The sequence below is a fragment of the Garra rufa genome, chromosome 12 (genome assembly GCF_049309525.1).
Source record: "Garra rufa chromosome 12, GarRuf1.0, whole genome shotgun sequence".
Lineage (NCBI taxonomy): Eukaryota > Metazoa > Chordata > Actinopteri > Cypriniformes > Cyprinidae > Garra > Garra rufa.
This window is the reverse complement of record NC_133372.1, coordinates 5,836,327-5,851,964: the sequence shown is the minus strand read 5'-3', so window position 1 is coordinate 5,851,964 and position 15,638 is coordinate 5,836,327. Positions and strand designations below refer to the sequence as shown.

The following is a 15,638-nucleotide window of genomic DNA, read 5'->3' as shown; positions in this document are numbered from 1 at the left end:
GAAACTCCCCAGATCTTAATCCCATTGAGAACTTGTGGTCAATCCTCAAGAGGCGGGTGGACAAACAAAAACCCACTAATTCTGACAAACTCCAAGAAGTGATTATGAAAGAATGGGTTGCTATCAGTCAGGATTTGGCCCAGAAGTTGATTGAGAGCATGCCCAGTCGAATTGCAGAGGTCCTGAAAGAGAAGGGCCAACACTGCAAATACTGACTCTTTGCATAAATGCCATGTAATTGCCTTTGAAACGTATGAAGTGATTGTAATTATATTTCAGTACATCACAGAAACAACTGAAACAAAAATCTAAAAGCAGTTGAGCAGCAAACTTTGTGAAAACTAATATTTGTGTCATTCTCAAAACTTTTGGCCACGACTGTAGACCTTTTGCTTTCTTATTTTCAGTGACATTTGTGCCTCAAGCCCAGGTTATTTTCTCCAGTCATAACCTGCCCTCAAATAACCTTTGAAACACACACATTAATACACACTGAGCGGAAAGATGAACAGCTCTTCACAGAACTTGTAGAACCAGACTTCAGTGTTTATTGGTCAAACACAGCTGTGTTTTTCACTGTATATGTGTGTTCGGTGTTCGCCTCATTTGACATTGTGTATTAGTGTGGCTCATGTTACTGAATAACACTGGATTGAACTGCACTTCTGGTTAGCAACATATATACCATAACATACAACATAAACCCTAACATACAGCTTCTCCACTGACCATTATTGTGGTGTCAAATAACAACATTTAGTATTTTACAGCAGGCAATGTATTGTATTTCTGAGTGATGTTATTTCATAGGTAAAAAGTTAAAACACCAAGATTAATAAAACAAACCAGACCAGACCAAAAAGACCAGGAGTATTTATTAAGAAAGTAAATGATTTACTTTTTCATTGAACGGTTTTGATTTAACATTGACTCTGCAGCACTATTTTAAACAGAGCAGCTCTCCAAACAACACCGTTTTTTTCTACAGATTAGCAGTCTAAGAATGCCCTATTCAGTGTGCATGAGGAAACGTCTGGATTAGTACATGCTCGCACAAAGAGATTAACAATTGAGGCCGTGATGTCCTCTTACTGAAGTATGATTGGCATTTGACAGGTGTGATGTTTACATACAATGCATTTTTTGCGTGCAAGAAGATGTTACCCGTTAGACAACTGGGTGAAAGTGTAGTAAGACGCATCATGAGCCATCAAAGAGAGATATTCGAGTTATTTCTGAAAAGCTGCCATTTGTATGTGAGCTTCAGCTGTGGGCTCAGCATTGGTTGCAATTCTCACCCGTGCATGCGATGCCTCCAGTTGTGATAGGGATCATACAGACTCTCACAGAAGGCCAAAGCGTGACGGACAAACTCCTCTGCTTGTGTCTGATCAGCCAGCTCCTTCTCTTTCGTCTTACTCTTCAGCTAAATGGAAAGAAAGTGAGTTGATTTACATTATTAATGAGGAGGAGAAAAAGGAAGTGTAATACAGAGAAAGAAATAAGAGTAAAAGGGAAGGGAAGTGAAAAAAGAAAAGGTAGAGAAAAAGATGGAATGATAAGAAAGGATGAAAGAAAAAAAATAGAACAACAACTGAAAAAGAAAAGAGAACAAGAATGCAGAGAAAGGAAGAGGAAATTACAGGAAAATAAAGAGGAAAAGAGAAAGGATAGAAAATGACAGGAAAACAGTCGAAAGGACAGGAAAACAAAAAAAGAGGAGAGGAAGTGGAAGAGGAAAGAGAAAAGAGAACAGGAAAACAGAAGAAGAAATAAGAGGAAGAGGAAAGGAGAAGAAAGGGAAGGGAAGAGAAAAAGAAAGGAAAGAGAAAGAGAAAGAGGAAAACCTAAATAGGAAATAATAATTACGAAGAGAAATACAGAGAAAGGAAGAGGAAATTAAAAATGGAAAGAGAGGGACAACTAAAAAGAAGAGGAAAATGATAACATCAAAAGCAAGAATAATGGAAAGGAAGAGGAAAATAAAAAAATAAGAGATGAGGAAAACAGAAAAGGGAAGAGGAAAGGGAACATGAGAAAAGAAAAGAACAGAAAAGAAAAGAACAGAAAAGAAAAGAACAGAAAAGAAAAGAAAAGAGGGATATGATAGTAAAATAAAGAGATTGAGAAATAGTAGAGAAAAGGGGCATGGAAAAAGAAATGGAAAGAAAAAAGGAGAGGAATTAACTGGAAAATTAAGAGGAAAGAAAAGGGAAAAGGAAAAATAAAAAAGGAAGAGGAAAAGGAAAGGGAAAGGAAGTGGTAATGACAGGGAAACAAAAAAGAGGACAGGAAAACAATAATGTCAAAAGGAAGGAAAATGGAAAGGAAGAGGAAATGACAGGAAAATAAAGAGGAAGAGTAAAAGGAAAACAAAGGGAAGGAAAAGGAAACAGACAGGAAAAGGCAGGGAAACAAAAAAGGAGAGGAAAATTTATTTTTCCTCTTTATTTTCCTGTCATATACCTCTTTTTCAACATAGTCTTCCTTCAATAAAGAAGAGAAAAAAAATGGAAGGAAAAAGGAGATGAGGAAAACAGTAAAGGGAAGAGGAAGAGGAAAGGCAAGGGAAGAGAAAAAAGAAAAGGAAAAAGGAAGGAAAAGGAAAGAAAAGGAACATGACATGATAGGAAAAGGAAGAGATTGAGAAATAGTAGAGGAAAGGGGCACGGAAAAAGAAATGGAAAGGAAAAGCAGAGGGATTATTTGGAAAATTAAGAGGACAGAACAGGGAAGAGGAAAAGGAAAGGAAAAGGAAGCGGTAAGAACAGAAAACAAAAAAAGAGGAGAGGAAAATGAACATGTCAAAAGGAAGGAAAATGGAAAGTAAGAGGAAATGACAAGAAAGGGAAGAGAAAAACTAGAGGAAAGGCATGTGGAAAAGGAAATGTAAAAAGTAAATGACAAGAAAAAGAAAAAAGAAAGTTTCTAGGTCTAGGAACATTTAGGTTACATTGCTCTCTACGGAGGGTCAGAAAGTTCTCGGATTTCATCAAAAATATCTTAATTTGTGTTCTGAAGATAAACAAAGTTTACAGTTTTGTAACAACATGAGGGTGAATAATGACAATTTTAATTTTTGGGTCAACTAATCCTTTAAATAATGGGGACAGAAAGTAAAAAAAAAAACTTGAATTTAGAGCAAGTTTCAGACCTGTTGGATGTAAAGCGTTGTCATGGTGATGATGTGGTTTATGTAGGAACAGGCGCCGATCTCTTCCACATTTGACAGGTTCCTGTCAGACACATCACACAGCTGTCAGTGTGGAGAAACTCTGTGTGTGTGTGTTTGAATCTGTATTGGCCAGACTGCCGTATGACAGGACCATTAGTACTAGCTGTCAGAGAGATTCCCCTGCCACCCCTATGATCATAAATCACACACTGACTGCTGCTGAAGCAGGACATCCAGCTGACGCTACAGAGTCTGAACATGGACAAATTACAGCAACATCTTACTGAGTGGACATGCATGAGCAATATAAGACAAAATTGCCCCAGGAGATACAGTAATGTTTAAAAAATTGGGGACAGTTCACTTTTTGAATGTTTTTGCAAAAAAATCTCTTATGCTTACTAAGGCTGTGTTTGATTTAAAAAAAAATATATTTTTTTTTTACTAATTAAAATTGATGTTCACTATTGTAATATATTTTAAAATGTAATTTATTAATGTGATCAAATCTGAATTTTTTCAAATTAAGTTTTTTTCTCCTACACTGAGCCATAAATCTCCACTTCAGTAGCACTTACACACACCAAACTTTATTTTTATTCCTGTCTATATCCTGAAGGTTTTTACAGAGAGATTTGTTCATATATACTTTGCTTGATTTTATACAACATTTTATACCCCCAAAAACGGTAAAAAAAATACATTGTTTTCTGTCTGTTCTAAGTTTTTTCGGAATTATGGAGAGACAATATGAGATACCCAAAATTCCCTCTGTATAAACATTTGACTCTAATATGTCAAAAAAATTAAACAAGAATTTTGAAACTGACTTCATCCAGTGTTTAGATTTTCGTACTAGAAATGTATGCAAATAAGCACATTACATTAAATAATGCCTCATTTGCATATTTAAACCTAACATTTTAGTAAACTTGTAATACAAAAAATGTCTGCATCTATCAATGTAATCAATCAACTGGGCAAGTAAGGTGATAACTATTAGTTATTTTTTTACCCTATTCACCTGCAGTGTCTCGCCTTAAACAAGTCTATGGGATTTCCTCATTAAGTGTGTGTGTGTGCACATATAAGTAGCAGCTGCTATTCAAGCAATCTCACTGTCGGACCCTTAAAAGTCTCGATGTGTCACTGAAAGTGGAAACCACGCGTGAACCCTGAGCAGCAGGTGCTCAGAGAACTCATAAAACATTCAGCAGGATCACAGGTGTCCAGTTGCTGTTTTTACTGAGATTCAATGCACTTCATATTTTCACAAGAGACTCTATATTTACAAACTGTTCAAATTACTCTTTTGCTTCAGTTACTTTGCGTATTTAGCTCTAATTCTGATCTGTTTTTGTACAGTTTTTTCTTAGCCATAAAGTGCTTCTCTCCCATCAGGTCACTGGTGTGATGTCTCAAGAGTCTGACCTGCAGATGACGATGAGGAACTTGAGGAGAAGGAGGGCCAATGTCTGCTGCTCGGGCTCCAGTCCCTCAGACGCTTTCTGTACACACTGCAGCAGCTGCAGACGCAACACCTGCAGGATGTTATCAGGTAACAGCGTCATGACGGGCGGCGTCTCCTCCAACCTGGAGAACATACACAAAACCATCAAAAATTAGAAACAATGCAATTTGGTTCACAAGCTTGTGATGATTCATGATTTACAAACATGCAATTTGATTCACAGTTCACAGACTTCCAATTTGATCCACAAACTTCAATTAACAACCTTGCAATTCCATTCACAATTCACAAACTTGATTTGATGCACAATTCACAAACCTGCATTTTGATTTACAAACTTGTGATTCAGTGAACAAACTTTCAATTCACGATTCACAAGCTTGTGATTTGATTCACAAACTCGTGATCCAATTCAGGATTCACAAACTCGCGATCCAATTCACGATTCACAAACTCGCGATTCAATTCACGATTCACAAACTTGCGATTCAATTCACGATTCACAAACTTGCGATTCAATTCACGATTCACAAACTTGCGATTCAATTCACGATTCACAAACTTGCGATTCAATTCACGATTCACAAACTTGCGATTCAATTCACGATTCACAAACTTGCGATTCAATTCACGATTCACAAACTCGCGATTCAATTCACGATTCACAAACTTGCGATTCAATTCACAATTCACAAACTTGCGATTCAATTCATGATTCACAAGCTTGTGATTTGATTCACAAACTCGTGATCCAATTCACGATTCACAAACTCGTGATCCAATTCACGATTCACAAACTTGCAATTCAATTCACGATTCACAAACTTGCGATTCAATTCACGGTTCACAAACTCGCGATTCAATTCACGGTTCACAAACTCGCGATTCAATTCACAAACTTGCGATTCAATTCACGATTCACAAACTTGCGATTCAATTCACGATTCACAAACTTACGATTCAATGCACAAACTTGCGATTCAATTCACGACTCACAAATTTACGATTCAATGCACAAACTTGCGATTCAATGCACGATTCACAAACTTACGATTCAATGCACATACTTGCGATTCAATTCACGATTCACAAACTTACGATTCAATGCACAAACTTGCGATTCAATTCACGACTCACAAATTTACGATTCAATGCACAAACTTGCGATTCAATGCACGATTCACAAACTTACGATTCAATGCACATACTTGCGATTCAATTCACGATTCACAAACTTACGATTCAATGCACAAACTTGCGATTCAATTCACGATTCACAAACTTACGATTCAATGCACAAACTTGCGATTCAATTCACGATTCACAAACTTACGATTCAATGCACAAACTTGCGATTCAATTTACGATTCACAAACTTGCAATTCAATTCACGATTCACAAACTTGCGATTCAATTCACGGTTCACAAACTCGCGATTCAATTCACAAACTTGCATTGTGATTCAAAAACTTGCATTTCGCAAATTGCAATTCTACTTAATTATGATGTTGACTGGATTTGAAATTTATTTTATAGTCAGTCACTTAGTCCATTACTATAATATTAAATGCTAAAATTAATTTAAATTGGATTTAAGGCAGGCACATTAAAAATAACTTTAAAGATATATAACTACATTTCTATTCTAGCTTGTTTTTTTTAATATAAACATTTAACTGATGTCATAAAAACTTGTAAAATTATTGTTTTCATGACTGATTTGTTAAATACATGAAATATGGAACAAAAAGCTATGCAAAAACAACAAATATGTAACATACTTCATATATTTAGCAAAATGCTGTTTTTATAGCTAGGTTTTGTTCATGTACTAACTGAAAACAGCACAGACTAAAAGACTGATTCTTGGGCTTTAAGAATCAATATCAGTTCATCAAAATGAGAATTGATTAAACAGCCCTTTTTTTTAACACAGCCCTATTATAAATGCAAGGCATTATAAAATGGTCCATATAAATTGATCATCATATGTATATGGAGCTTTTGTGATGCCTGAAACCCCTGAGGACTAATTGCATAGAAAATAAAGACCAGCATATGGATTTTGAAGAAATAATTGATGATAACTGTCATTTTTGGGCAAATTAATTCTCAACAGCACTTCTGGGATTAGTAATTCTGCCGTTGTGACTGTGAAGGCAAATACTGCACTTCAAAAGTGTGTTTTTTCAGCACCAGAAAGAGCTGTACAGTAATGAAGCGGATCTGTGTGAGAACAGCACAGCTGCGAAGGAAGAGAGACGAATAAACCTATTACAATCCCATCTCTCTCTCTGACTGTCGGTTCCTGGCTCTCCTCTCGCTCCACATTACGTAATGTCATCTGACAGTCTAAGCACTTCATGATCACATGACCACAGCTGGGAGAGCAAGAGTGATTTTCTCATGCCACACACTCTGCACTACCGCCACATAAATCCTTCAACACTCTCCCTCTTTCCCTCTCTCTCTCCTTCTGTCCTACAGCCTCTGTAACTCTCTTATTTCCTCCTTTTATCTAGTTCTTCCCTCTTTGTTTTTCCATGCACACACAGACACACAGAAAGACTGGGCTGGCTGGATTTTCTCTGTATTGCCGCTCACTTGCATCAGAACATGACCTTGATGGCAGGGCGTCTGTTAAATACGGCTCATTATCCACAGACACGCATGAACACAAACAGACACACAACCAAAACAATCATGTGATGTGTCTCTAATATTAAACCATTAAATTTAGCTTTATTAAGTTTAAATGAGGTTAGCAGTTAAAAAAGGCGTACTTCCTGTCTAGTCTCAGCCTTATATTACTCAAAAACAGTCTTAAGTAAGGTTATTGTCATTAATTCAAACTAAAAACTTTAAAGGGATTGTTCACCCAAAAATGAAAATTTGATGTGTATCTGTTCACCCCCAAGGGCATCCAATATGTAAGTGACTTTGTTTCTTTAGTAGAACCCAAACAAATTTTTAACTCAAACTGTTGCAGTCTGTGAGTCATATAATGGCAGTCAATGGGACCCATGGCTTTGAGAGTCAAAAAAACATACACAGACAAAACAAAATTTAACCCTGCGGCTCATGACGATACATTGAGGTCTTAACACAAGAAACAATCAGTCTGTGCAAGAAACTGAACAGTATTCATATCATTTTTTACCTCTGATCCACCGCAATGTCTAACTGTCCTTAAGCGTGTCCCGGAAGTGTTTACACAGAGAGATTGTGGGAACTTAAAATGGTATTTACTTGTGCTTATCCTGATTGTTGCAACCAATTAAAAGCTTACTCTTGCTTGCGCTTGGTTGCTCGCTCTTTGTCATGCGCCGGCTGTTGTGAATATGCTCAGGACAGTTGGACATTGCGGTGGGTCAGAGATAAAAAAAAAAATAAAAATTATATGAATACTGTTGAGTTTCTTACACAGATCGACTGTTTCGTGTCTTAAGACATCAGTGTATCGTCACGAGCCGCAGGGTTTCATTTAGTTTTGTCTGTGTGTGTTTTTTTGACTCTCAGAGCCGTGGGTCCCATTGACTGCCATTATATGACTGACAGACTGCAACGGTTTGAGTTAAAAATATTAGTTTGAGTTCTACTAAAGTCACTTACATCTTTGATGCCTTGGGGGCAAGCAGATAAACATTAAATTTTCATTTTTGGGTGAACTATCCCTTTAAGTTAACTAACAAGGTAACATTTAAGGCAACATTTCACATTTTTTTAACTTTAAGTACTAAAATAAACAAAAAAAAAAAGACAACAAAATTACTAAAAATGTAACAAAAATTTGAGTAAAAACAACTCAAATAATTGAGTTACGACGTGCTCGAACCCCTAAATATTAAAGAGCAGGTCATATGGGTTTTCTAAAAATATTTTTTGCAGTTTGTAACATAGCTATTTAAATTCTACATAAAGTCGACTCAGAATCGCGTTAACGAGTCATCATCACATTTTTGAATCTTCTGCCTGTTACTGATCCGCGTCACTGAAAAAACATATGACAAACACTATAATAGTATATCAATGATACTAAAACAGCGCGCAAAACCATTGTTGCCAAGCCTGCTGATTTCCCGCAGAATTGGGCTACTTTACCACTGCTGCCACAGGTTTTTTTTTTTTTTTGGCCATGTCCATGGGTTGAGACCCCAAAAACGTAATATTTAGCCCCTGGAATGCCATTTTTACCAGGGAAACCCCACCAAAAAAAACTTATATTTTACCACCCAGAACACAATTTTAATGGGGGACCCACCTCAAAATGTGATTGGGCTACTTTTGGGCTGAGTTTTTTGTTGTGAAAACCTGGCAACCCTGTGCAAGATTTTATCACATATTTTAGTCCATAACAAGCTGAAAAGTTGTGACACGCAACAGTGAACTTAATAACCTCATTCTTCTATGTAATTATTCACTTGATAATGGAGGTTTGCATCTGTGAGAAAGTTTGATTGATAAATGTAGCTGGACTGCAAATAAAGTCTACCTGGTCGGCGGTTTCTCGAAATCCACATCCAGACATCTCTCGTAGGAGCCGATGAAGATCTCCAACCAGAGTTTCAGGTAGTCTGGGTCCTTCTACGAGTTTCAGAAAACAACAGAGAAAAAGGAAAGTGTTAATCATGGGAGAATTATTCATGAAGATGCAATCCACTGCTAGGTGTGTCTTTTATTTATGCATTTGGCAGAGGCTTTTATTCAGTATTACTGTATTATCAGTTCATGCATTCCCTGGGAATCGAAACCATGACTTTGTCATTGAGCTAGGAATGCTTATTGTTAGATAAAGTTATCTAAGGTGTGTCCAAATGCATCAGGTTAGCGGGTGGATAATATCAGGTGCAACACAAGACACCTGACGGCGAACGAACCGGCCTGACCGCATTCCGACCGGCAATCGCCAACCTGATACACATTCCAGCATTCCTGAAAACACAAGCGCTTGACCTAGAACAACGCTCCTTAGAAATGTCATACGAACCCTTTCACACAGTGATCACGTGCAGAATTAAATCCCAATCAATAGCGAAGGCATTCTGATGAGCTGGCAGAGCGAGTTCATGAAACATGTGACGCTGTAATTGGCGTGGCTGCTGTGGATCATGATTCAATGCGGTCGTTTGTGTGGTCAATGTTTAAGCTGTGCAACACTCAGACATCCAGAACAGGAAATCATGCTCAAAAATTCCTCTCGGTGAGATCATCAGAACAGCTATGCACGTCCACGCCAAAAAAACAACTGACCAGTAGGAGATAAAGGACAACACAACACAAAAAAAAAAGTTTGTTTTGGACTTATCCAAAGACAAAAAACAAGTAGAATGTGTTTATGCCTGTGTGTGTGTCTGTAAAAGAAAAACCTCATTCATTTGGTCTCCAGCGGCAAGACACATGTCTATTGAGGTCTGGATGTGGCCAAAGGTGGCACACCCTGTTTATTTAGAGCTCAGGCCACAGAACGGGCACTGCCTTGCTCTTGATGCCCTTTCCAGCTGAAAGGGTGTGGGGCGAGTCAGTCGCATTCACCTACTCACGCATGTCAAGTTCCCAATTAAATGATTAAGTGGTTCTACTTCTAAAACTGGTAAACATTAACCTTAAGTAGTCTTTTACATTACACACCCTGGGGGAAACTATTTTGTTGAAACCTGCACGCCTGAATGACTCCTAATAATAATATAGTTACCTGATTTGTTTGTTCACGTAAAATTGGCGTGGCTTTTGTGTAGATTACGAGTCTGATAAAGGAGTACTTCGTACTAACAGTGCCATTCTAAAGGGTTTTTATTCATAAACGCTTATGTATAGACAGAAAACTGGCTCAGATTTGCTAATGCAAAGCTAACGTCAAGCATATGACCTACAGCCACAACACTGAGCTCACTTTAATCACACGGGCAAGACATCCTGTCTATCTGACACGCCGTAATAATTTGACTTCTAGTATGCAACGCGTTCGCTCCTGTGATCATCTCCAAATCTTTTATGCTCTCTTTTCAAGAAATACTGCTGGTTCAATCTAACTCATGTTGGGGATGTTGTCAATTTCCACAGAGAATAATGCTGCCTCACCCATTGATTTGTAAAAACAAATGAAACATGCATTTACAAGCCAAGCAGACAAGTATTTAAACCTGCCTCGCTGTCTGCTCTCTACACAGGCAGAGCCTTCTAAGGCTGTGTTGTTAACATGATTGCCAATGTAAGAACAGGATACTTTAATAAATTTCTAAAACTCAAAAACGAGTTAGCATTTTTGAACTTCTGCATTTATTTTCCCAAAGGCAATCGGATTTAACTGCCTGAAATAAGGTCTGTGGTGAACACCATCTCTAAATAGTACACCATAACCGTAACCACACCATTAATACTCCATTCATGCTTTTACGTGTCTCGACAAAGACGGTTGCTAACAATTGGCTAAATGGGATTACAGAGGCTTTCAGGGATATTAAACACCATCACACTAAACAGATTAACTCACTAGTTCACTTTTATAGCCTCATTTTAGTTTATACACACATTCTTGCCAACAATTTTATCTCAAACTTTCAAACTTGTAGATTTTTAATAAAAACGGAAAGAGTTGTAGCTTAATGGTGGTGACGCTGAGGTCATGTGACCATGGTGTAGTTTATTTGTGACCCTGGACCACAAAACCCGTCTTAAGAAGCATGGGTATATTTGTAGCAATAGCCAAAAATACATTGTATGGGTCAAAATTATAATTTTTTTCTTCTATGCCAAAAATCATTAGGATAGTTAATTAAAGATCATGTTCCATGAAGATACTTTGCAAATTTCTTGCCATTTATAAACATATAAAAACTTAATTTTTGATTAGTAATATGCATTGCTAAGAACTTCATTTGGACAACTTTAAAGGCGATTTTCTAAGTATTTAGATTTTTTTGCACCCTCAGATTCCAAATAGTTGTATCTCGCCCAAATATTGTCCTAACAAACCATATATCAATGGAAAGCTTATTTATTCAGCTTTCAGATGATGTATAAATCTCAATTTACAAAAAGGTACCCTTGACTGGTTAGTGGTCCAGGGTCACATTTATAGTCTTTTTACTTCCAGCGATTGTACAATTCTGCTTGTAACTTTACATACCTCTTGCAAATTATACAAAATGTTAATAATTTTAACAAAATAAGAAGGATCAGGAAAAATGAATGACATTTTTTTGTTATTTACTACTGTCCTGAAAAAGCTATTTCACATAGCAGATTTACTCCATAATCAAAATAATGATTGAAATTACTTTGTTCAAAAGTTTACACACCCTTATCCCTAATCTTAATACTGTGTGTCGTTACCTGAATGATCCATGAGTGTTTTTATATTTAGTGATAGTTGTTCATGAGTCCCTTGTTTGTCCTGAGCAGTTAAACTGCCAACATCTCTTCAGAAAAATCCTCCATTCTTTGGTTTTCCAGCATCTTCTGCATATCTGACCCCATTCTTTTTACACTGAGGACAATTGAGGGACTCATACACAACTATTACAAAAGGTGAAAACATTTACTGATGCTCAAGAAAGCAACATGATGCACCAAGAGCCAGTATTAAAGGAGTAGTTCACTTTCAGAACAAAAATTCAGACAATGTACTCACCCCCTTGTCATCCAAGATGTTCATGTCTTTCTTTCTTCAGTCGTAAAAAAAATTATGTTTTTTGAGGAATACATTTCAGGATTTCTCTCCATATAATGGACTTCTATGGTGCCCCCGTGTTTGAACTTCCGAAATGCAGTTTAAATGCAGCTTCAAAGTGCTCTAAATGATCCCAGATGAGGAAGAAAGGTTGTATCTAGCGAAACAGTCGGTTACTTTCTAAAAACATTTACATACATACATTTATATACTTTTTAATTTCTAAACAGAGTACACACAGAGCTAGACAAGACGAGCATTTGAGGTTAAAAAGTATCTAAATTGTTTTTTTTTTTTTTTTAGAAAATAACCGATTGTTTTGCTAGATAAGACCCTTCTTTCCATGGCTGTGATCGTTTAGAGCCCTTTGAAGCTGCATTTTGGAAGTTCAAACTCAGGGGCACCATAGAAGTCCATTTTATGGAGAGACATTTGGAAATGTTTGCCTCCAAAAACATCATTTCCTTATGACTGAAGAAAGAAAGTAATGAACATCTTGGATGACAAGGGGGTGAGTACATTATTTGTAAATTTTTGTTCTGAAAGTGAACTACTCCTTTAAGATTCAAGGGTATGTAAACTTTTGAACTGTGTAATTTTTAGAAATTCAGTTATTATTTTGTCTTGTGGAATATATGCATATTTTATAAAAATTAATACAAGTTTTGTTTTTTAGTAAGTTTATCTTAAGAAAAAAACATTTAAGAATCAAAGTTTTGTTGGTGACAGATATTAGTATGCAATAATCAAAAACCAAAGGAAAAATCCTGTTGGCTTTTTGTTGAGGGAACCAGGAGGATGCTAACTTTTAGGTTGGCCAACAAAATAACATCATCCCCTGTAGAATCTGACATAAAAATACATACTAAACAAATGTTCGGTAAAATAGAAAAAAAAAAACAATCATAAGGGTCAATGTTTTGAAATTGAGATTTATATATCACCCGAAAAAGCTAAATAAATAAGCTTTCCATTGATGTATGTTTCATTAGGATAGGACAATATTTGGAAATGTGAAAATCTGTAATCTGAGGGTGCAAAAAAATCTAAATTCTGAGAAAATCATCTTTAAAGTTGTCCAAATGAAGTTCTTAGCAATTAATATTACTAATCAATAATTAATTTTTGATATATTTATGGTAGAAAATTTACAAAATGCCTTCATGGAACATGATCTTTACTTAATATCCTAATGATTTTTTGCATCAAAGAAAAATCAATCATTTTGACCCATACAATGTGTTTTTGGCTATTGCTACAAATATACCCCAGCGACTTAAGACTGGTTTTGTGGTCCAGGGTCACATATGTACTTAGTATATTTTTACTGATCGTGTTGAATTGCATTTTGGAGTGAGTTTCTTCATGAAGGATGCATATTGTCTTAGAATTGATCAAAAACAAGGTAAAAAAAATTATGATGCTTACTGCTTACAGCCTTCATTTCGAGGATGTGCTTATGATGCCTTAAAATGCAATCTAGGTGGGCAGTGCAATAGGTTTTGGAACAAAGCTACCATTTCAAAGTATAAGCATAACACCTACATATAAACCTCCATGTTTTATCATGAGACATGGGCCTATGCTTTCTATCCAAAGACCAATATTCTTCCACTCACGCCATAATTCACAGGAATTACATAGGCAATGCATGACTTCCATGAAATGCATAACACTGTAATAAAAATACAAGCTGTTTTTAAACTCTAAAAGATGAGAAATTATTTTCTGAACCAATGAGAAAGCAACATCATCTTAAAAAAAAGAGGAAATATTCTAATCTGACTTAAAGTCACTCGAACAGACGGTCTCTGCGTTTATTCTCTCTCTCGTCTAATATCTTAGTTTTGCATTTCAGTAGTCAAATAATCCTTCACAACAGGAACTCGAGTTCCTGCGAGGATCGGATAGGGACTGTTACCATGGTGAGGAAAGCGGGTATTTGTGTGTGAGACGGCACAGGCACTTTTCAACCGCTTTCCTCTCTCACTTTAACACATCTTCTTCTTTCTCACCCCACTATCTCGGTTTTCTTACTTCTCTCTCACACTGAATTTTGCACTGTGCTGTCCTTATCTCCTCTCGCTCTCTCTTGTCATGTGTGTCTCTAAGTCCTGCAGTGCCCTCTGAACCCTCTGGTAAAAGAAAGAGTCAAGATGATTTATGAAGCTTGCTAATTTCACGGTCTACAGATATGCAGGCGGTTTCGATTCATTAACATCTGCTTTATAAGCAAGCGCAGGAGAGGTGTGCAGAAGAGGTTTGACAACAACTGGGAAATTTGTCCCGGGACATAAATTCCAGAATTGTGACTATATAACACTAAGCAGCATTAAAGCCTCTAAGAATCACAGCTGTTACAAGAGAAATTAATATTTGGGTAATGCATTAATAAGTTTCTGATATATCTGTATGTCTGCCATTTTGACGCTGAATAAATATTTCTTAAGGAGCAAATCAGCATATTGGATGATTTCTGAAGGCACTGAAGACTGGAGTAATGATGCTGAAAATTCTGCTTTGAATCATTGGAATAAATTGCATTTTACAAAATATTACAATAGAAAACTGTTTTTTTTTTTGTAAAAATATTTCACAATATTTCTGTTTTTACTGTGTGTATATATAAAATGGCAGTGTACATATTTTAATTGTACATAATAAATAGTTAATTTTAATGTGGGACAATGAAACATTTAGCTAAAACCTAGCTTTGGTTGAAGACTTACTTAATGTGTTATTTGAATATAAAATATAACATTGAACTTAATTCAATATTGAAATTATTCTAATAAAACAAGTTCAGACAATCATTTTGAATCCAGCTGCACCGTTGTGATCCAAAATCCAAAATGTACAAATTTAAAATCATGTATTTGTTAATAAATTGTAATACCGTATTATAATTTACATTTGCATCTGTATTCTTACTATATACAGTTGAGGTCAAAAGTTTATATACCCCTTTCAGAATCTGCAAAATGTTAATTTTACCAAACTAAGATCATACAAAATGCATGTTTTTGTTTATTTAGTACTGACCTGAAAAAGATATTTCACATAAAAGATGTTTACATATAGTCCACAAGAGAAAATAAAAGTTGAATTTATAAAAAAACAACCCCGTTCATAAGTTTACATCCCCTTGATGTTGCCTGAATGATCCACAACTGTGTTTTTTGTTTAGTGATAGTTGTTGATGAGTCCCTTGTTTTAAACTGCCTGCTGTTCTTCAGAAAAATCCTTCAGGTCCCACAAATTCTTTGGTTTATCAGCATTTGTGTATTTGAACCCTTTCCAACAATGACTGTATGATTTTAAGA

At 36.1% G+C, this 15,638-nt stretch overlaps 1 protein-coding gene across 1 annotated transcript in view; it reads right to left on the bottom strand.

Moving 5' to 3' along the window:
* Window positions 1-15,638, bottom strand: part of LOC141346838 (neurobeachin-like protein 1) — an 87,100-nt gene that overhangs the window by 56,802 nt on the left and 14,660 nt on the right. Inside the window, exons 5-9 of the mRNA XM_073851796.1 lie at window positions 14,353-14,450; window positions 9,139-9,230; window positions 4,607-4,768; window positions 3,155-3,236; window positions 1,299-1,426 (exon numbers count right to left, since the gene is read on the bottom strand). Of these exons, the coding sequence (XP_073707897.1) occupies window positions 1,299-1,426; window positions 3,155-3,236; window positions 4,607-4,768; window positions 9,139-9,230; window positions 14,353-14,450 (562 nt within the window). The remainder of the gene's footprint in view (window positions 1-1,298; window positions 1,427-3,154; window positions 3,237-4,606; window positions 4,769-9,138; window positions 9,231-14,352; window positions 14,451-15,638) is intronic.